Raw genomic sequence first — 23,671 nt, 5'->3', positions numbered from 1 at the left:
TATATTTAAGAAAATGTTTCCCATAGTAGACCCTAGAAGGGACGCATGGCAAACGGTCCCGAAGGTTGAGGGAGCTGTTTCAACACTAGCGAAGCGCACAACTATTCCTATAGAGGACAGCTGCGCTTTCAAAGATCCTATGGATAAAAAATTGGAAGGATTGCTTAAAAAGATTTTTGTTCAGCAAGGGTTCATCCTTCAACCAGCTACGTGTGTTATTACTGTCACTTCAGCGGCGTCCTTTTGGTTCGAAGAACTAGAAAGGTCGCTCCAGAAAGAGACTTCCTATGAAGAAGTCATGGACAGAATTCACGCATTAAAGTTAGCTAATTCCTTTATATTGGATGCCGCCTTTCAAATAACGAAATTGGCGGCAAAAAACTCAGGTTTTGCTATAGTAGCGCGGAGGGCGCTTTGGCTAAAATCCTGGTCGGCAGACGTGTCGTCCAAGACTAAGTTACTGAATATTCCTTTCAAGGGTAAGACCCTTTTTGGGCCGGAATTGAAGGAAATTATTTCAGACATCACTGGGGGTAAGGGCCATGCCCTCCCACAGGATAGGCCTTTTAAGGCTAAGAACAAGTCTAATTTTCGTTCCTTTCGCAATTTCAGGAACGGACCGGCTAATAACTCCACTGCCGCTAGACAAGAAGGTAACGCGGCCCAGCCCAAACCCGCTTGGAAGCCCATGCAAGGCTGGAACAAGGGTAAACAAACCAAGAAACCTGCTGCTGCTACCAAGACAGAATGAAGGGGTAGCCCCCGATCCGGGACCGGATCTGGTAGGGGGCAGACTATCTCTCTTCGCTCAGGCTTGGGCAATAGATGTTCTGGATCCCTGGGCACTAGAGATAGTTTCCAAGGGATACCTGTTAGAATTCAAGGGACTTCCTCCAAAGGGAAGGTTCCACCTGTCTCGCTTATCTTCAGACCAGATAAAGAAACAGGCATTCTTACATTGTGTAAGAGACCTATCAAAGATGGGAGTGATAAACCCAGTCCCCTCCGGGGAACAAGGTCTAGGGTTTTACTCAAACCTGTTTGTGGTTCCCAAAAAAGAGGGAACTTTCAGGCCAATTCTGGATTTAAAGATATTAAACAAGTTCCTCAGAGTTCCATCCTTCAAGATGGAAACCATTCGGACAATCTTACCAACAATCCAGCAGGGTCAATTTTTGACTACCGTGGATCTGAAGGATGCGTATCTGCATATCCCAATCCACAAATCTCATCATCAGTTCCTGACGTTCGCCTTTCTGGACAAACATTACCAGTTTGTGGCTCTTCCATTCGGTTTTGCCACCTCTCCCAGAATTTTCACAAAGGTGCTAGGGTCCCTTCTAGCGGTCCTAAGACCGAGGGGCATCGCTGTAGCACCTTATCTAGATGACATCCTAATCCAAGCGTCGTCTCTTTCCAAAGCGAGGGCTCATACAGACATTGTGTTGGCTTTTCTCAGATCTCACGGGTGGAAAGTGAACATAGAAAAAAGTTCACTGTCACCGTCCACAAGGGTTCCTTTTCTGGGAACAATAATAGATTCTGTGGAAATGAAGATCTTTCTCACAGACGTCAGAAAGACAAAGCTTCTAAAAGCTTGTCGAGTTCTTCACTCTATTCCTCAACCCTCCATAGCTCAATGCATGGAAGTAATAGGACTAATGGTCGCAGCAATGGATGTGGTTCCTTTTGCTCGAATTCATCTAAGACCATTACAGCTGTGCATGCTCAATCAGTGGAATGGGGACTATACAGACTTGTCTCCCCAAATTCAAGTAGACCAGGTAACCAGGGACTCACTTCTCTGGTGGTTGACCCGGGATCACCTGTCTCAGGGAATGAGTTTCCGCAGACCGGAGTGGGTCATCGTCACGACCGACGCCAGCCTCTTGGGGTGGGGCGCGGTCTGGGACTCTCTGAAAGCTCAGGGCCTATGGTCGCGGGAAGAGTCGCTTTTCCCGATAAACATTTTGGAACTAAGAGCTATATTCAATGCGCTCCTGGCTTGGCCTCAGCTAGCGGAAGCCAGGTTCATAAGATTTCAGTCGGACAACATAACGACTGTTGCGTACATCAATCATCAGGGGGGAACAAAGAGTTCCCTAGCGATGAAGGAAGTAACCAAGATAATCCAATGGGCAGAGAATCACTCCTGCCATCTATCTGCTATTCACATCCCAGGAGTAGACAACTGGGAGGCGGACTATTTGAGTCGTCAGACTTTCCATCCGGGGGAGTGGGAACTCCATCCGGAGGTCTTTGCTCAGTTAACCCAATTATGGGGCATTCCAGACATGGATCTAATGGCGTCCCGTCAGAACTTCAAGATTCCTTGCTACGGGTCCAGATCCAGGGATCCCAAGGCGACTCTAGTGGATGCATTAGTGGCGCCTTGGTCGTTCAACCTAGCATATGTGTTTCCACCGTTTCCTCTCCTCCCCAGGCTCATAGCCAGTATCAAACAGGAGAAGGCCTCGGTGATTCTGATAGCTCCTGCGTGGCCACGCAGGACTTGGTATGCAGACCTGGTGAATATGTCATCGGCTCCACCATGGAAGCTACCTTTGAGACAGGACCTTCTAGTACAAGGTCCATTCGAACATCCCAATCTAGTTTCTTTGCAGCTGACTGCTTGGAAATTGAACGCTTGATTTTATCCAAGCGTGGGTTTTCAAATTCTGTGATTGATACTCTGGTCCAAGCCAGAAAACCTGTGACTAGAAGGATTTACCATAAAATATGGAAAAAATATATCTGTTGGTGTGAATCCAAAGGATTCTCCTGGAGTAAGATTAAAATTCCAAAGATTCTCTCCTTTCTCCAAGAAGGTTTGGATAAAGGATTGTCAGCTAGTTCTCTAAAAGGACAGATTTCTGCATTATCCGTCTTGTTGCACAAACGACTGGCAGCTTTGCCAGATGTACAAGCTTTTGTTCAGGCTTTGGTTAGAATCAAGCCTGTTTACAGACCCATGACTCCTCCTTGGAGTCTAAATTTAGTTCTTTCAGTTCTTCAAGGGGTTCCGTTTGAACCTTTACATTCCATAGATATTAAGTTACTATCTTGGAAAGTTCTGTTTTTGGTTGGTTATTTCTTCTGCTAGAAGAGTTTCTGAATTATCTGCTTTGCAGTGTGATCCATCCTATCTGGTGTTCCATTCAGATAAGGTTGTTTTGCGTACTAAGCCTGGTTTTCTTCCAAAAGTTGTTTCCAACGAGAACATCAACCAGGAAATAGTTGTTCCTTCTTTGTGTCCAAATCCAGTTTCAAAGAAGGAACGTTTATTACACAATTTAGATGTTGTTCATGCTTTAAAGTTCTATTTAGAAGCAACAAAAGATTTTAGACAAACCTCATCCTTGTTTGTCGTTTACTCTGGTAAGAGGAGAGGTCAAAAAGCTACTGCTACCTCTCTCTCTTTCTGGCTGAAAAGCATTATCCGCTTGGCTTATGAGACTGCCGGACGGCAGCCTCCTGACCGTATCACAGCTCACTCTACTAGGGCTGTGGCTTCCACATGGGCCTATAAGAACGAGGCTTCTGTTGACCAGATATGTAAGGCAGCGACTTGGTCTTCTCTGCACACTTTTGCCAAATTCTACAAATTTGATATTTTTGCTTCTTCGGAGGCTGTTTTTTGGAGAAAGGTTTTGCAAGCCGTGGTGCCTTCTGTTTAGGTAACCTGATTTGCTCCCTCCCTTCATCTGTGTCCTAAAGCTTTGGTATTGGTTCCCACAAGTAATGGATGACGCCGTGGACCGGACACACCAATGTTGGAGAAAACTTAATTTATGCTTACCTGATAAATTACTTTCTCCAATGGTGTGTCCGGTCCACGGCCCGCCCTGGTTTTTTTAATCAGGTTGAAAATTTTTTTCTTTATACACTACAGTCTCCACGGCACCCTATAGTTTCTCCTTTTTCTCCTAACCGTCGGTCGAATTACTGGGGGGCGGAGCCAGAGGGGGAGCTATATGGACAGCTCTTGCTGTGTGCTCTCCTTGCCTTTCCCTGTGGGGGAGAACATTCCCACAAGTAATGGATGACGCCGTGGACCGGACACACCATTGGAGAAAGTAATTTATCAGGTAAGCATAAATTCTGTTTTTTACATTTCTGCGGTGTTTGTGTTTAGCTGTAATTTTCCTCTTACTCATTAACTGTACCCACACATATTATATACCGTTTTTCTCGCCACTAAATGGACTTTATAAAGATACCATTATTTTCATCATATCTTAATATATATCATAAAATATTATAAAATATGAGAAAAATATGGAAAAAAACCACACTTTTTCTAACTTTGACCCCCAAAATCTGTTACACATCTACAACCACCATAAAACAACCATGCTAAATAGTTTCTAAATTTTGTCCTGAAATTAGAAATACCCAATGTTAACATGTTCTTTGCTTTTTTTTTGCAAGTTATAGGGCAATAAATACAAGAAGCACTTTGCTATTTCAAAACCACTTTTTTTCAAAATGAGCGCTAGTTACATTGGAACCCTGATATCTGTTAGGAATTCCTTAATATCCCTTGACATGTATATATATTTTTTTAGAAGACATCCCAAAGTATTGATCTAGGCCCATTTTGGTATATTTCATGCCACCATTTCACAGCCAAATTTTTTCACAAACTTTTGGTTTCTCACAGAAATTATTTACAAACAACTTATGCAATTATGGCATAAATGGTTGTAAATACTCTGGGATCCCCTTTGTTCAGAAATAGCAGACTTATATGGCTTTGGCGTTGCTTTTTGGTAATTAGAAGGTTGCTAAATGCCACTGCGCACCACACGTGTTTTATGTCCAGCAGTGAAGGGGTTAATTAGGGAGCTTGTAGAGTTAATTTTAGCTTTAGTATAGTGTAGTAGACAACCCAAAGTATTGATCTAGGCCCATTTTGGTATATTTAATGCCACCATTTCACCGTCAAATGCGACCAAATTAAAAAAAAACTTACTTTTTTCTCAATTTTAGGTTTCTCACTGAAATTATTTACAGACAGCTTGTGCAATTATGGCACAAATGGTTGTAAATGCTTCTCTGGGATCCCCTTTGTTCAGAAATAGCAGACATATATGGCTTTGGCGATGCTTTTTGGTAATTAGAAGGCTGCTAAATGCCGCTGCACATCACACATGTATTATGTCTAGCCGTGAAGGGGTTAATTTGGGATCTTGTAGGTAGCTTGCAGGGTTAATTTTAGCTTTAGTGTTGAGATCAGCCTCCCACCTGACACATCAGACCCCCTGATCCCTCTCAAACAGCTCTCTTCCCTCCCCCACCCCACAATTGTCCCCGCCATCTTAAGTACTGGCAGAAAGTCTGCCAGTGCTAAAATAAAAGGTAACTTTTTTTTCTAGCATATTTACATATGCTGCTGTGTAGGATCCCCCTTAGCCCCAAACCTCCCTGATCCCCCCCAAAACATCTCTCTAACCCTCCCCCTCTACATTATTGGGAGCCATCTTGGGTACTGGCAGCTGTCTGCCAGTACCCAGTTTACAAGAAAAACAGAATTTATGCTTACCTGATAAATTACTTTCTCCAACGGTGTGTCCGGTCCACGGCGTCATCCTTACTTGTGGGATATTCTCCTCCCCAACAGGAAATGGCAAAGAGTCCCAGCAAAGCTGGCCACATAGTCCCTCCTAGGCTCCGCCCACCCCAGTCATTCGACCGACGGACAGGAGGAAATATATATAGGAGAAACCATATGGTACCGTGGTGACTGTAGTTAGAGAAAATAATTCATCAGACCTGATTAAAAAAACAGGGCGGGCCGTGGACCGGACACACCGTTGGAGAAAGTAATTTATCAGGTAAGCATAAATTCTGTTTTCTCCAACATTGGTGTGTCCGGTCCACGGCGTCATCCTTACTTGTGGGAACCAATACCAAAGCTTTAGGACACGGATGAAGGGAGGGAGCAAATTAGGTTACCTAAACGGAAGGCACCACAGCTTGCAAAACCTTTCTCCCAAAAATAGCCTCAGAAGAAGCAAAAGTATCAAATTTGTAAAATTTGGCAAAAGTGTGCAGTGAAGACCAAGTCGCTGCCTTACATATCTGGTCAACAGAAGCCTCGTTCTTGAAGGCCCATGTGGAAGCCACAGCCCTAGTGGAGTGAGCTGTGATTTTTTCAGGAGGTTGCCGTCCGGCAGTCTCATAAGCCAATCGGATAATACTTTTAAGCCAAAAGGAAAGAGAGGTAGAAGTCGCTTTTTGACCTCTCCTTTTACCAGAATAAACAACAAACAAGGAAGATGTTTGTCTGAAATCTTTAGTAGCCTCTAAATAGAACTTTAGAGCACGGACAACGTCCAAATTGTGTAACAAACGTTCCTTCTTTGAAACTGGATTCGGACACAAAGAAGGTACAACTATCTCCTGGTTAATATTTTTGTTAGAAACAACTTTAGGAAGAAAACCAGGCTTAGTACGCAAAACCACCTTATCTGCATGGAACACCAGATAGGGCGGAGAACACTGCAGAGCAGATAACTCTGAAACTCTTCTAGCAGAAGAAATTGCAACTAAAAACAAAACTTTCCAAGATAGTAACTTAATATCTATGGAATGTAAAGGTTCAAACGGAACCCCTTGAAGAACTGAAAGAACTAGATTTAGGCTCCAGGGAGGAGTCAAAGGTCTGTAAACAGGCTTGATCCTAACCAGAGCCTGAACAAAAGCTTGAACATCTGGCACAGCTGCCAGTCTTTTGTGTAGTAAGACAGATAAAGCAGAGATCTGTCCCTTTAGAGAACTTGCAGATAATCCTTTCTCCAAACCTTCTTGTAGAAAGGAGAGAATCTTAGGAATTTTTATCTAATTCCATGGGAATCCTTTGGATTCACACCAACAGATATATTTTTTCCATATTTTATGGTAAATTTTTCTAGTTACAGGTTTTCTGGCCTGAACCAGAGTATCTATAACAGAATCTGAAAACCCACGCTTTGATAGAATCAAGCGTTCAATCTCCAAGCCGTCAGTTGGAGGGAGACCAGATTTGGATGTTCGAATGGACCCTGAACAAGAAGGTCCTGTCTCAAAGGTAGCTTCCATGGTGGAGCCGATGACATATTCACCAGGTCTGCATACCAAGTCCTGCGTGGCCACGCAGGAGCTATCAAGATCACCGAGGCCCTCTCCTGATTGATCCTGGCTACCAGCCTGGGAATGAGAGGAAATGGTGGGAATACATAAGCTAGGTTGAAGGTCCAAGGTGCTACTAGTGCATCTACTAGAGTCGCCTTGGGATCCCTGGATCTGGACCCGTAGCAAGGAACCTTGAAGTTCTGACGAGACGCCATCAGATCCATGTCTGGAATGCCCCATAATTGAGTTATTTGGGCAAAGATTTCCGGATGGAGTTCCCACTCCCCCGGATGGAATGTCTGACGACTCAGAAAATCCGCTTCCCAATTTTCCACTCCTGGGATGTGGATCGCAGACAAGTGGCAGGAGTGATCCTCCGCCCATTGAATTATTTTGGTCACTTCTTTCATCGCCAGGGAACTCTTTGTTCCCCCCTGATGATTGATATATGCAACGGTCGTCATGTTGTCTGATTGGAACCTTATGAATTTGACCTTTGCTAGTTGAGGCCAAGCTCTGAGAGCATTGAATATCGCTCTCAGTTCCAGAATGTTTATCGGGAGAAGAGACTCTTCCCGAGACCATAGACCCTGAGCTTTCAGGGATTCCCAGACCGCGCCCCAGCCCATTAGACTGGCGTCGGTCGTGACAATGAACCACTCTGGCCTGCGGAAGCTCATTCCCTGGGACAGATGGTCCAGGGTCAGCCACCAACAGAGTGAATCTCTGGTCTTTTGATCTACTTGAATCATTGGAGACAAGTCTGCATAATCCCCATTCCACTGTTTGAGCATGCACAGTTGTAATGGTCTTAGATGAATTCGTGCAAAAGGAACTATGTCCATTGTTGCAACCATCAATCCTACTACTTCCATGCACTGCGCTATGGAAGGACGAGGAACAGAATGAAGCACTTGACAAGAGCTTAGAAGTTTTGATTTTCTGACCTCTGTCAGAAAAATCCTCATTTCTAAGGAATCTATTATTGTTCCCAAGAAGGGAACTCTTGTTGACGGGGACAGAGAACTTTTTTCTTTGTTCACCTTCCATCCGTGAGATCTGAGAAAGGCTAGAACGATGTCCGTATGAGCCTTTGCTTTTGACAGGGATGACGCTTGTATTAGAATGTCGTCCAAGTAAGGTACTACTGCAATGCCCCTTGGTCTTAGAACCGCTAGAAGGGACCCTAGCACCTTTGTGAAAATCCTTGGAGCAGTGGCTAATCCGAATGGGAGGGCCACAAACTGGTAATGCTTGTCCAGAAAAGCGAACCTTAGGAACTGATGATGTTCTTTGTGGATAGGAATATGTAGGTACGCATCCTTTAGATCCACGGTAGTCATAAATTGACTTTCCTGGATGGTGGGTAGAATCGTTCGAATAGTTTCCATTTTGAACGATGGTACCCTGAGAAATTTGTTTAGGATCTTCAAATCCAAAATTGGTCTGAACGTTCCCTCTTTTTTGGGAACTACGAACAGATTGGAATAAAATCCCATTCCTTGTTCCTTTATTGGAACTGGGTGTATCACTCCCATCTTTAACAGGTCTTCTACACAATGTAAGAATGCCTGTCTCTTTATTTGGTTTGAGGATAAGTGAGACTTGTGGAACCTTCCCCTTGGGGGTAGTTCCTTGAATTCCAGGAGATAACCTTGAGAAACTATTTCTAGCGCCCAAGGATCCTGAACATCTCTTGCCCAAGCCTGAGCAAAGAGAGAGAGTCTGCCCCCCACTAGATCCGGTCCCGGATCGGGGGCTACTCCTTCATGCTGTTTTGTTAGCAGTGGCAGGCTTCTTGGCCTGCTTACCCTTGTTCCAGCCTTGCATTGGTTTCCAGGCTGGTTTAGGTTGTGAGGCATTACCCTCTCGCTTAGAGGATGCAGAATTAGAGGCTGGTCCGTTTCTGCGAAAGGGACGAAAATTAGGCTTATTTTTAGCCTTAAAAGACCTATCCTGTGGAAGGGTGTGGCCCTTTCCCCCAGTGATGTCTGAAATAATCTCTTTCAATTCTGGTCCAAATAAAGTTTTACCTTTGAAAGGGATGTTAAGCAATTTTGTCTTGGATGACACATCCGCTGACCAAGACTTTAGCCAAAGCGCTCTGCGCGCCACTATAGCAACCCTGAATTTTTCGCCGCTAATCTGGCTAATTGCAAAGCGGCATCTAAAATAAAAGAGTTAGCCAATTTAAGTGCGTGAACTCTGTCCATAACCTCCTCATATGGAGTTTCTCTACTGAGCGACTTTTCTAGTTCCTCGAACCAGAACCACGCTGCCGTAGTGACAGGAACAATGCATGAAATTGGTTGTAGAAGGTAGCCTTGCTGTACAAAAATCTTTTTAAGCAAACCTTCCAATTTTTTATCCATAGGATCATTGAAAGCACAACTATCTTCGATAGGAATAGTAGTGCGTTTGTTTAGAGTAGAAACTGCCCCCTCGACCTTGGGGACTGTCTGCCATAAGTCCTTTCTGGGGTCGACCATAGGAAATAATTTCTTAAATATAGGGGGGGGAACAAAAGGTATGCCGGGCTTTTCCCACTCCTTATTTACTATGTCCGCCACCCGCTTGGGTATAGGAAAAGCGTCGGGGGGCACCGGAACCTCTAGGAACCTGTCCATCTTGCATAATTTCTCTGGAATGACCAAATTGTCACAATCATCCAGAGTAGATAACACCTCCTTAAGCAGTGCGCGGAGATGTTCTAATTTAAATTTAAATGTCACAACATCAGGTTCAGCTTGATGAGAAATTTTTCCTGAATCTGAAATTTCTCCATCAGACAAAACCTCCCTCATGGCCCCTTCAGATTGGTGTGAGGGTATGACAGAACAATTATCATCAGCGCCCTCTTGCTCTTCAGTGTTTAAAACAGAGCAATCGCGCTTTCTCTGATAAGTAGGCATTTTGGATAAAAGATTTGCTATGGAGTTATCCATTACAGCCGTTAATTGTTGCATGGTAATAAGTATTGGCGCACTAGATGTACTAGGGGCCTCCTGCATGGGCAAAACTGGTGTAGACACAGTAGGAGATGATGTAGTATCATGTTTACTCCCCTCATTTGAGGAATCATCTTGGGCAATATCATTATCTGTGGCAGTACTGTCCTTACTTTGTTTGGACGCTATGGCACAATTATCACATAAATTTAAATGGGGAGACACATTGGCTTTCATACATATAGAACATAGCTTATCTGAAGGTACAGACATGTTAAACAGGCTTAAACTTGTCAACAAAGCACAAAAAAGTTTTAAAATAAAACCGTTACTGTCACTTTAAATTTCAAACAGAAAACACTTTATTACTGAATATGTGAAAAAGTATGAAGGAATCGTTCAAAAATTACCAAAATTTCACCACAGTGTCTTAAAGCCTTAAAAGTATTGCACACCAAATTTCAGAGCTTTAACCCTTAAAATAACGGAACCGGAGCCGTTTTTAAATTTAACCCCTATACAGTCCCAGCTATAGTCTTTGCTAAGACCCAACCAAGCCCTGAGGGGAATACGATACCAAATGACGCCTTCTAGAAGCTTTTTCAGTGATTTTTAGATCCTCACACTTGCATCTGCATGCCCTGCTCTCAAAAAACAACTGCGCATTAATGGCGCGAAAATGAGGCTCAGTCTATAACTAGAAAGGCCCCCTGACTGAAAAAGGTGTCTAACACAGTGCCTGCCGTTTTATAAGCGTTCCCCAAGATTATAAATGCCAATTGTTAGCCTAAATCTGAATAATATGCCCAAATAAAGCCATCGATTTAGCCCATAAAAATGTCTACCAGTTTTTTAGCCCATATTAAGCCCTTTATTCTGTTTGTTTGACTAAGAAAATGGCTTACCGGTCCCCATGAGGGGAAATGACAGCCTTCCAGCATTACACAGTCTTGTTAGAAATATGGCTAGTCATACCTTAAGCAGAAAAGTCTGCTAACTGTTTCCCCCAACTGAAGTTACTTCATCTCAACAGTCCTATGTGGAAACAGCAATCGATTTTAGTTACTGTCTGCTAAAATCATCTTCCTCTTACAAACAGAAATCTTCATCCTTTTCTGTTTCAGAGTAAATAGTACATACCAGCACTATTTTAAAATAACAAACACTTGATAGAAGAATAAAAACTACATTTAAACACCAAAAAACTCTTAACCATCTCCGTGGAGATGTTGCCTGTGCAACGGCAAAGAGAATGACTGAGGTGGGCGGAGCCTAGGAGGGACTATGTGGCCAGCTTTGCTGGGACTCTTTGCCATTTCCTGTTGGGGAGGAGAATATCCCACAAGTAAGGATGACGCCGTGGACCGGACACACCAATGTTGGAGAAATATATTTTTTTATTTTTCTCCCCACTTTTTTGTAGTGTAGCTCCCCCCCCCCAAGACTAAACCCCCACCCCTCCCAGATCACTTTGATTATTCATAATACTATTTTTATTTCCCCTCTCTCCCTCTAACTTTACGCAAACCGTTCCATAGTGTAATGGTTCCCACCCGCTCCCTCCCTCGTGCACGCGCCCGCCTCCCTCGTGCGCGCCCCCAGCTACCCTGCCCACGATCCCGCCCACCTCTGTACTCTGCAAGCCATCGATGGCCGCCCACCCGCCTCCCACGTCGGCTCCCACCCACCAACGATTGCGGCCATCAATGTCTGGTGCAGAGAGGGCCACAGAGTGGCTCTCTCTGCATCGGATGGGGGGGAAATGTTATTGCAGTGATGCCTCGACATGGAGGCATCACTGTAATAACCGGAAAGCGGCTGGAAGCGATCAGGATCGCTTCCAGCTGCTTTCAACCCCAACGTCGTACAGGGTACGTCGCTGGTCTTTAAAGACCAGTTTGTGCAAGACGTACCCTGTACGATGTATGTCGTTAAGGGGTTAAAGATATGTTTGTAGTGCTGTGGACTTCCTTCCTTGATTGTAAACAGAGCATACAGTATAATAAAAACTAAAAAATAAATATTTTATCAAATATAATTTTAGTATGCTTTGTTGAAGATCATACCCAGCATATACATGTTTGGGACACTGTAAGGCAGCTGCTATGTATCAATGGTTTTACAGTGTTATACATTGTGCAAACAATACTGCCATCTAGTGCTCAAGAGTGTATAGGATTGTTAAAAGCATTGATGCAAAATGGCTTCCATATAGTGCTTCCAACATATTGCACAGTCCTGAGCCTACCTAGGATACTAAAATAACAAAATAAATTAGATAACAGAAGTAAATTGTAAATATAATTTTAGGTTCTATCTGAACTATGGAAATAAAATGTTCAGGTTCATTCTTAGCCAATAAATCAAGGCCTAGGTCAATCTTTTTGCATACATTGGTGTCTTCTTTATTTCCTGGTTTCTTTAAGGGATATCACAATAATTATTTGTCATATTCCAGCTATATATGTTCACTCTTATTTTTTTCTGTCTATATTCTAGGTACGAGTAGAACTCACTTACAACCAAGAGTTCTGCAGTTTGTCTACAGCCAAAAAGAAGTTCCGTCAGGAGCTGAAAGTTAAGGGTCTCTCTTCAGTGTCTGTACCATTCATTATTGTGCCTCTCACTCTGGGCCTGCATGATGTGGAGGTGAAGGCAGCTGTTTCTGGAAAATTTGTGTCAGATGGTGTCAGGAAGAAGCTGAAAGTTGTGGTGAGTATTGAGCGGTGTACAGACATATTTGACTTTTTCAGCTTCTGAGATGAAGTGAGTAATATTCACCTCAAGAGTATAAGATAATAATACGATAGCAATTCCAATTAGCCTTGAACGATGAGTTTGTGAGGTACACTGACATTAGTATTGTGACAGACCACTAGTTTCAGATATCCTCAAAATCTGACCTGGTAGGGAGGCCCAAGGACAGGTTTAAAACCAGTGTGATAGACTGAGAAGGACATTCACATTTCAGATGAAGAAATGCATGTAAATATGGATGAAAATAGATGAACCTTATATGTATTTCAATTGAGTTTTTTACCTGTAAAATATAAGGGATGTCATGTATTTGTCAATGAATGAATCAATCATTTGATGAGTTCTGGGATAAAAGAGTGATCTAATCACATGTTGCTAGAGTGGGTTTTAAAGGGATATGAAACCCAAAATGTTTCTTTCATGATTTAGAAAGAGCACGCCATTTTAAACAACTTTTTAATTTACTTCTATTATCAATTTATTTTGTCGTCTTGGTATCTTTTGTTGAAAAGCAGGGATGTATACTTAGGAGCCAGCCCATTTCTGGAACACTATATGGCAGCAGTTTTGCAAGAATATTATCCATTTGCAAGAGCACTAGTTGACAGCAATATTCCCTGCCATATTGTGCTCAAGATGCATACCTAGGTATTTCTTCAACACAAAATATCATAGGAACAAAGCAAGCTTGATACTAGAAGTAAAATGGTGTACTCTGTCTAATTCACAAAAGAAAATATTTGGGTTTTATATTCTTTTAAGCAAACACATGATTTGAGTCTGACATACACCGACCGTGTCCATTGTTATTAAATAACATACTGTACATAGGTTTGTGCAGAAGCTCTTTTCTTAGGATCCCTTTCCATAATTTCTTAATATTTTATTACAGCCTGAAGGAATGCGTTTGGCAGCAACAATAACATCAGCAACTCTGAACCCAGAGGAAAAAGGAAAAGGTCTGCATTTATTTATCAGAGCCCTATTAAGGACTTTTTGTGTTACCTCACTTTTGTTGCACACTTTTGGGCATTGGCCTTATTGTTTTGACAATATTTGGTAAATTGAATTATCATATTAACAAATTTGAAATATTATAATTGTTATGAGCTTTTATGGGCGCTTATCTACAAATACCAGCTATTCAACCATAGTTTATAAATGAAAGTGATGTTTATATTTTTACTTGTTAAGCATATTACCTGTTTCATCATTTTTGGAAATGTGTTATTAAGTAATAATAGCATATTTAAAAAAAAAAAAAAAATGAAATATACTATACATATTTCATTTACCATACTATACAGTTTTCTGACTATTTTACTAAAGTTCTTAAAAGGACAATAAACACCTTGAGATGTGTATCAAATTAGCTTTGTTCTCTTGGTATTCTTTGTTGAAAGCTAAACCTAAGTAGGCTCATAACTGATTTCTAAACCGTTGAAGGCCACCTCTTATCTCAGTGCATTCGCACAGCTAGACAGCGCTTCTTCACGTGTGCCATATAGATACCATTGTGCTCACTCCTGTGGAGTTATTTGAGTGTCAGCACTAACTGGCGTAAATGCAAGTCTTTGAAAAGAACTGAGATAAGGGAGAAGTCTGCAAAGGCTTAGGTCCAAGGTAATCACAGAGGTAAAAAGTAAACTGGGAAATGGGTAATAAAGGGATTTTCTTTACTTTTTTTCAAGTAGACTGTCCCTTTAAGATTTTTTTTTTTTATTTATCGAATGCAAAATAAATTATTATGAAAATGCTGGCCTGCAGCGCTAGTTTCAGAAATAACTTTTTTGGTGGATAGACAAACATATACTCTGCGGAGCTCCTTGCAGGGGCTAAGAAGGTGGGGGCTTAGCTAGGAAGACCAAGAGTCATGAATGTCCTTTGGTCAGAGCCAGTGTGGATTGAGATAGGGTCATGGGTTTCTGAGGGCAGAGCTGGACAGTCCATTGGAATGGCTTGTTGGTTCAGTGTGTAGCTATGTTGTTTAGTGGCATGGTTAGACATGAAGGGACAGAGGCAGGAAGGAGCATGTTTTGCTCTTCTTCTCAGCCCAAACCTGTGAGTAAAAAAATATTGGAAAGCTTTGAACCTCTGGATACCCCATATAACTGTCACTTATGCCTCACACTATTTTTCTTATCATTAAAGGGACAGTCTACGTCAGAATTTTTATTGTTTTAAAAAAAAAATATAATCCCTTTATTACCCATTCTCCAGTTTTGCATAACCAACAAAGTTATATTAATATACTTTTTACCTCTGGGATTACCTTGTATCTAAGCATCTGCAAAGCTGGGGAATGGGTAGTAAAGGTGTTATCTATCTTTGTAAACAATACAAAATTTTGGAGTAGACTGTCCCTTTAATAATTAATAAACTAATTATATTTAAGATGTGGACGAGATTTTAAAGTTTACATTGTGAGATATTTCTAATCCCTACATTTCAACAGATGGGGTTCAAGAAGAGAAAGTCCCAGCAGTTGACACAAAGAATGTTGTCCCTCGTACAGAAATTGACACAATTATCACCATCCAAGGTAAGCGTGGTATTATCTTAGTTTCAGCAAATTTAATTTCTTATCTAGGGCTAGATTATGAGAGGATCATCGGGTAGCACTCGTATTACAAGTTGAAAGTAAAAAGTTTGCTGCACATGCACTAACCCAATGCACACAAAAAGCCAAACTTCGAACATATCTAATGCGTTAACGAATTCCCCTATAGAAGTGAATGGAGCGTGAAAAGTGGGGGGAAGGAACATAACACCCATCTCACGTGCGAAACAGATCGCATTTTCTCAATTGCGCAAACCCGACATGAATATGTGAATATTTCACATTTTAATGTTCTTCACATAGAAGAATATGTTCTATTTATTCATAAATACATATTTCTACATATATATCTGATGGTATTTTAGTACAATATATATCTATACCTAAATATATAAATGATTATATATAGGTACAGATATATACTATATATATATATATATATATATATATATATATATATATATATATATATATATATATACTATCATAAAAAGTGTATGGTTAGGGTCTAAACACTTAGGGTACAACTGCTGTGGTTGTACCCTCAATGGATCCTAATTACATCTTAAGGAACTAATATGTACCGTTTACGGGTAAATAAGGTACAAATATGTTTCCAACTGTCAAAGGGTCCATAGCTGTACCATTTAATCCCCCCAAAAAGGTAGAATCAATCACTTGTGTGACTAAAAGGTTGAGGGAAGTGGGTGGTTCAAGGCTACCAAACGCTGCAAGTTCATATAATTTGTGCACCTCAATTATTCAATGAACACATAACTGTCAGTCACCAAAAATGAATTTAACATACATGTTGTACAGCAAAATAATTAATGTTCAATGTTTTTTGGTAATATGCAAGAGGTGGGCAAGGCAACAAAAAATACTTAACAACCCATATCTCCAATAACACTGTGTTGCTGGTTCTAAATAGCTCACTAGCACTTAACATTTTAATGTTTATATTTAGAGCATCAAGATGATAACTATTAAACATAAAGCAAATACATTAACTTAAATTACAAAGAAAACATTTCATTTTAAATTCTATCGAATAAACAAGAGCTGTTTAAGAACCTGTTTAAAAAAAAATTTAAAAAATTGTAACCGTTCCCCAGTCTTATACATGGACATTGTGTAACACGCCATAGCGCCATCTATTGGTTAAAGTTGCTTGACATGTTATTAGTAGAAGGTTCAAATCATCACCAAAATCTTTACTGGGGAAATATACTCATTTGCATATATTTTGCATAGAGTGACAATTCAATGTATGGTTTTGAGTTTTATCGTTTATCCCTCCCCTGAATCCCCCTTCCTTTTGTGAGAGTTATATTTTATTATTATGTTGTTTTCTATATGTTTTCTATATATTTATGTTTTATGTGGCGTGTCACTCTATGTTTAATAGGGTTTTGTTAGAGTGTAGTACAGAGTGCAATATAGCATTTTTAAAAACTCTTTTTGAAACTGGTTGTTTTCCTGAGTCTTTTTGGAATTCCAATATTGGTCTTAGGACCTATCATTTGGCTACACTTATCAATCTGTAGTGTAGCTCTAGTATTTCTGTCTAAACAAGAACACATAGGTCGAATGCATATATTATATTATATTGAATGTTATATAATAAATTTGATGAAACAACATTATTAATATACTATGTTGAGTGCAAATTTGCCATCATGAGGTACAAAGGGCTTGTTACTGGGGCAGTACCCTTAAAAAGCCAAATTTGCACAATTTTTAAAGGAAAATTAGCATTATGGTACCATAGCATTGAGATCCAATCTATTTACAAAGGTAAATATTTGGCTTTGAAAGGTACCATCTGCAAGGGTACCAATTATATCTATTTATAAATATTTAGAATCTATTCCCCTATGTGAAGAACATTGGAATGTGAAATATTTACAGTAAATAGATAAACACTTTATTAAATATGATTATTGCATCTACTTACCTGCAAAGGGCTCCAATGCACGTGTATATATGTCTAAATATGTGTACATATTTATTTATGTGTTCATATGTGTATATACAACCCCAATTCCGAAACAGTTGGGACTGCATGGAAAATGCAAAAAAAAAAAGTAATTTGAAAATTCAATTCTCCCTGTACTATATTAAAAACACATTATTACACATATTATATATCGTTTTTCTCGCCATTAAATGGACTTTCTAAAGATACCCTTATTTTCATCACATCTTATAATGACAAAATGGAAATTTTTTAGTAGACAACCCAAAGTATTGATCTAGGCCCATTTTGGTATATTTCATGCCACCATTTCACCGCCAAATGCGATCAAATAAAAAAAATTGTTCACTTTTTCACAAACTTTTTCACAAACTTTAGGTTTCTCACTGAAATTATTTACAAACAGCTTGTGCAATTATGGCACAAATGGTTGTAAATGCTTCTTTGGGATCCCCTTTGTTCAGAAATAGCAGACATGTATGGCTTTGGTGTTGCTTTTTGGTAATTAGAAGTCCGCTAAATGCCGCTGTGCACCACCCGTGTATTATGCCCAGCAGTGAAGGGGTTAATTAGCAAGCTTGTAGGGAGCTTCTAGAGTTAATTTTAGCTTTAGTGTAGTATAGTAGGCAACCCAAAGTATTGATCTAGACCAATTTTGGTATATTTCATGCCACCATTTCACCGCCAAATGCAATCAAATAAAAAAAATCGTAAATTTTTTCACAATTTTAGGTTTCTCACTGAAATCATTTACAAACAGTTAGTGCAATCATGGCACAAATGGTTGTAAATGCTTCTCTGGGATCCCCTTTGCTCCGAAATAGCAGACATATATGGCTTTGGCATTGCTTTTTGGTAATTAGAAGGCCGCAAAATGCCACTGTGCACCACACTTATTAAGCAGTTAAGGGGTTTATTAGGTAGCTTGTAGGGTTAATTTTAGCTTTAGTGTAGAGATCAGCCTCCCACCTGACACATCCCAACGTCTGCCAGTACCCAGTTTGTTAAAAAAAATGTATTTTTTGTTAAAAATTAAATAATTTCTACATTTTCTGTAGTATAGCTGCCCCCCCTCAATACCCTTCCCCCTCCCCCTCCCAGATCCCTTGCCAAATATTGATTCCACCCTCCCACTCCCTCCTTCTCATAAACATTTTAAGAAGTATTAGTGAAATGATGCGGCGCAGAATTCTGTGACTTAACCCTAGAAACAAACTTTGTAAACCCAGTCCAATTTTTACACCGCACACAAAGGGAATGAGCCTTAAACACAAAGGAAAAGAGTTTGATCCAGTCACCAAAGAAAGATGTCCATGCTTATTTCTTCCATTCCTGTGTAATCCACAAAACAAAAACTGGGATTGGAAGGAACTATTTTTAGTGATGGTCCAGATTAAGAGGTAATATGAAACTGTTCTTTTGCAGTGAAGATGTCATTAAGATTTAGAGATAGCTGGAAAGGCTTTGAAACACAGGATGAGAATGAGAATACAAATACTTTGTGGTAAAATGGTAAAAAACACATACCTGAAGAAGAGACCTAAATGTGATGAATTGTGCATGTTGTTTTGTTTGTGTTTTCTTTAACAAAAGATTCAGAGGGGTAGATTTATTATATGTAGAGCGGACATGATTGGCTATAGCGAATCATGTCCGCTCAACATCGCTAAATGACGACAGCATACACTGTCAGCATTTATCATTGCACAAACATTTAAAGTGAAAGCATTTCTGCTAACTGGCAGCCAATCGGCCGCTAGCAGGGGCTGTCAATCATCCCAATCATTTCGGATTGGAATGATTTCAATCGGGCCATCTAAAATGTGGCATAGAGGTTATCTGCTTCTTAACTTCCGTTTATTGAATAACATGTTAGAATACAGAATACTATGTCTATTCCAAAATCAAAAATGCAGTTCATGGAAAGTCAGGCAATCTAAGGCCACCTAGAGGAATATGAAGATGTTTCATGTGAATGAGTTGGGATCTATCTAGTGTATACAGGTGAAAGATTCTTGACAACAAATGATAATCATACATAGGACTTACCTTTTTACCCTCTCGTTCTCCATTGTTTAGGTATGGCATGTATTCTCTTTTTAAAAGTTAATGCACAACTTTATTTAAGAGACATATTTAAAGCGACACTAAACCAAAAAAATTTCTTTCATGATTCAGATAGAACATGAAATTGTAATCAGCTTTTTAATTTACTCCTATTATCATTTTTTCTTTGTTCTCTTGCTATCTTTAATAAAGCAGGAATGTAAATCTTAGCAGCCAGCCCATTTTAGGTTCAGCACCATGGATAGCGCTTGCTTATTGGAGGCTTTTACCCACCAATAAACAAGCATAACCCAGGTTCTCAACCAAAAATGGACCTGCTCCCATGCATCACAGTTTTTTAAATAAAGATAGCAAGAGAACGAAGAAAAATTGATAATAGGAGTAAATTAGAAAGTTCATTAAAATTGCATGCTCTATCTGAATCATGAAAGAAAAAAAATAAGTTTAGTGTCCCTTTAATAGCTGGATTGGATGCACAATTTCTGCTTTGTGTATTGTTATAGCTCTATAATCACAAATACTTTTCTTTCTCTCAGGGACTCCAATTAGTAGAATGGTGGAAGATGCCATTGATGGCTCCAATCTGAACCATCTGATTGTGGTACCAGGAGGCTGTGGAGAGCAGAACATGATCACTATGACTCCTAGTGTAATAGCCACAACTTACTTGGATAGCACTGGGCAATGGGAGCGAATTGGAGTAAACCGCAGACAGGAGGCCCTCAATCATATCAAGACCGGTGAGTGTGGTTATAAAACTGAAAACCTTTGATGGCAATTAATTCATGAAATTACTGAGAACAAAAAGATCAAGCAAATGCCAAATCTTCTCGAATTATATATTTTTTTTAATAAGAAATATGTAACTATTTTTAATTCAAATATTTGCTATCATGTTTACTGTATTTTTTTTTAAGGTTATGTTCGACAAATGACTTATCGCAAACAAGATAACTCTTATGCTGCCTGGATTCACAGACCATCCAGCACATGGTAACTCTGACTTCTAATCATCATTTTATTCATAATGTCTGCACTTCTAATTTAAAGGGACAGTCTACACCAGAATTTTTATTGTTTTAAAAGATAGATAATCCCTTTATTACCCATTTCCCAGTTTTGCATAACCAACACAGTTATAATAATATACTTTTAACCTCTGTGATTATCTTGTATCTAAGCCTCTGCAAACTGCCCCTTTTTCAGTTCTTTTGACAGACTTGCAGTTTAGCCAATCAGTGCCTGCTCCCAGATATCTTCACGTGCACAAGCACAGTGTTATCTATATGAAATATGTGAACTAACACCCTCTAGTGGTGAAAAACTGTTCAAATGCAATCCGAAAGAGGTGGGCTTCAAGGTCTAAGAAATTAGCATATGAACCTCCTAGGTTAAGCTTTCAACTAAGAATACCAAGAGAACAAAGCAAAATTGGTGATAAAATTAAATTGGAAAATTGTTTAAAATTACATGCTCTATCTGAATCATGAAAGTTTATTTTGGCCTAGACTGTCCCTTTAATTTCAGTTCCTTAATTCTGTTTTTTCTTAATTATTTATTTTTTCTCTTTTTTCCCTTTATCTGACGTCTGCATTTTCCTCCAGGCTTACTGCATATGTTGCAAAGGTGTTTGCAATGGCTCAGTCTCTGGTGGACATTGACAGTGCTGTGTTGTGTGGCGCCATAAAGTGGCTAATTTTGGAGAAACAGAAGCCAGATGGACTTTTTAAAGAGGATGCTCCTGTAATACATCAAGAGATGATCGTATGTACCATATATAGATACACAAACATATACATTTGTGTGTGTCTGTCTCACTTCTGAAAAATGCTGATTATTAATTAAAAGAAGGTCGGAAGAATTAGGGGTACATTATTCAAGCCTTCAACCACAATGTTCTAAGCAGCAGACTGCTACTTCTGAACCTTTCCATCACCTCAGAGGTGGTGATTGAAAATCCCTTTTGATTGGCCTGAGATGATTGACAAGCCCATTTCTTATGTGATTGGTTGCCTAAGAACAGGGGAACAGCATTGCACAAGTGACTGTTTTTGTAAAATGATAAATACAGGCAGCAAACTCTGCCTGCTCCTTAAGATGCGAACCTGGTCCATCTGGATAATGATAAATATGCACCTTAGTCGTCATTAGAAGATCTGGGGTTGACTTCATCTGTGTAACTGGTAGACTTTGCTGAATATATCACGTTTTACAAGTTCATTTAAAGTTATGAAAGTTTGAGAGAGTCTAGCAAAAAATGGGCAGGCAGTTCCATAGAAAATTATGCATATTTAAAGATAATATGGGATATATAGCTGTATGCAGTACTTCATTCAGGTCTTTTTAGGTAAGAGTTTATATTTTTAATCTGTTATTTGAGAATATGGGGATCCACTCTAGGGGGTCAATTTATTAAAGTCTGGCGGAAATGATACTCTGTAGCGTATCAATTCCGCCAGACATCGCTAAATGCAGACAGCATGCGCTGTCTTTATTCAGCATTGCATTGCACATGCAGTTGTAGTGAACTGCTTGTTCAATACCGTCCCCTGCAGATTCACGGCCAATCAGCAGGCTCGAATTGGTCCAATTTGGCCAACAATAAATTTACCCCTAGGACTGAAGAGAGGTGTAGTAATTGTCAGTAACTGGGAAGAGAGATTCTAGCAGAATCATTAAGAATTGGTTAGTCAAGTCAGAAGAAAACCAGCTATGAAGGAGATGTTTTGTGGAGAAATTATAAAATATTAAAATGAAACATTGGTTATATTTATGTGAGGAGCAAATGGATTGGAAACAAATACCATAGATAAAAGTTTTAAAAAATATAGATGACTAGATAAGAAATGTGACTAAGAATGCAGAATAACAACAGTAATGCCACATATGGATTGTGTTGAGGTAAGGGGAGGTGGGGTGTAGATTAGCATTGCCTGTTACTTTTCAAGAAAAAGTATTACCTTTATAGCACAAACTTAAATACTATAAAGAAAGAATTAACATTAAGGGCTTAATTACGAGTAAAGCAATGCGAGCGAGCTTCCATAGGCTTCAATTGGCAGCAATAAATAAATATATATGTAAATGCTTATATACATATATATTTATATGTGTATATACACATATAAACACATATATATATATTTTTTTTTTATAGTGAAAACACAGTCCCCCGTGGCCTCCATGTTAAGGCATTTTAGGTGCCTTTTTTTCTCTTTTTTTTTTTAAACACCCCACATCCCTTCACTTTAACCCATTATACCTGCTTCCTGCAGTTTTAAAAAAAATATATATTTTAGGGTTAATTGGGGCAACTTTTTATATTTAATCAGAGGTCTGATCTCTGGTTAATTGTGCTAGCACAAAGTGAAACTGCAAGCTAACGGGAGCATTAACCAGCCACTGGCTGGATATTTAACGTGCGTCCATAAACGGTCAAATTTGCCCATTTACGGGTGCACACTAAGATAGTGCTCCACTTGTAATCTCGCCCTAAATTGATGAGAGAGATCCACAAGTTTTATAAAACACAACTTTTATTATTGGCACATTAAATAAATATATATATATTTACATGTCAATAATCTTGGAGAAAGTAGAATTTTATCAAATTCAAAAAATATGTAACAAAATCAAGACAACAAAATTAAACATTATTGTACGTAGATCAAACTACAAAAGATCCCTAGTTTAAAAGGGCTATGCTCTCATGATTTACCAAAAGCATTTGGACTTAACCTATTTCTGTCAATTCATGAAATATCACAATTATATTTTCATAAAGGTCTTAGGACATAGTCTGCCTCTATTATAGTCTGAGAAAACACATAGGCCTAGATTACAAGTGAAGCAATACATTTTTTATCGCTCTTGAGTGCTAACTGCTCTCAAGGTAAATAAATAGTGCTCACGTTTGCATCAGTATTACAAGTTGAAAGTAAAAATTTAGCATGCAAGCGAAAAACTCAGTCACACTAACATCTGGAGGTCGGATATCACGACACTGCTATCTCCTTTTCCTGATAGACTTCTATATGGTACGCTACAAAACCCTTCTCTTTTATTTCTGTCTAGTGCACTGGTTTTCAATCCTGGCCTTGGGCCTCCGTAACAAGCCACATTTTGAGGATACCTGAACTGAAGCACAGGTGAAATAATCAGCTGATTAGTAAACATGGTTATTTTACCTGCTCCCATCCAAGGTAATCCTGAAAACTTGGCCTGTTGGGTTGGCCTGAGGACAGG

General features: G+C 39.6%; 1 protein-coding gene across 1 annotated transcript in view; it reads left to right on the top strand.

Moving 5' to 3' along the window:
* LOC128663754 (complement C3) overlaps positions 1-23,671 on the top strand; it is a 108,603-nt gene that overhangs the window by 52,699 nt on the left and 32,233 nt on the right. Inside the window, exons 21-26 of the mRNA XM_053718239.1 lie at positions 12,564-12,776; positions 13,714-13,780; positions 15,277-15,363; positions 19,963-20,166; positions 20,344-20,419; positions 21,031-21,190. Coding sequence (XP_053574214.1) covers positions 12,564-12,776; positions 13,714-13,780; positions 15,277-15,363; positions 19,963-20,166; positions 20,344-20,419; positions 21,031-21,190 — 807 coding nt within the window. The remainder of the gene's footprint in view (positions 1-12,563; positions 12,777-13,713; positions 13,781-15,276; positions 15,364-19,962; positions 20,167-20,343; positions 20,420-21,030; positions 21,191-23,671) is intronic.

This window comes from Bombina bombina, chromosome 6 (assembly GCF_027579735.1).
Source record: "Bombina bombina isolate aBomBom1 chromosome 6, aBomBom1.pri, whole genome shotgun sequence".
In the NCBI taxonomy this organism is placed as follows: Eukaryota; Metazoa; Chordata; class Amphibia; order Anura; family Bombinatoridae; genus Bombina; species Bombina bombina.
Note: the sequence above shows the minus strand (reverse complement) of the source record. Positions and strands in the feature narration are given on the sequence as shown.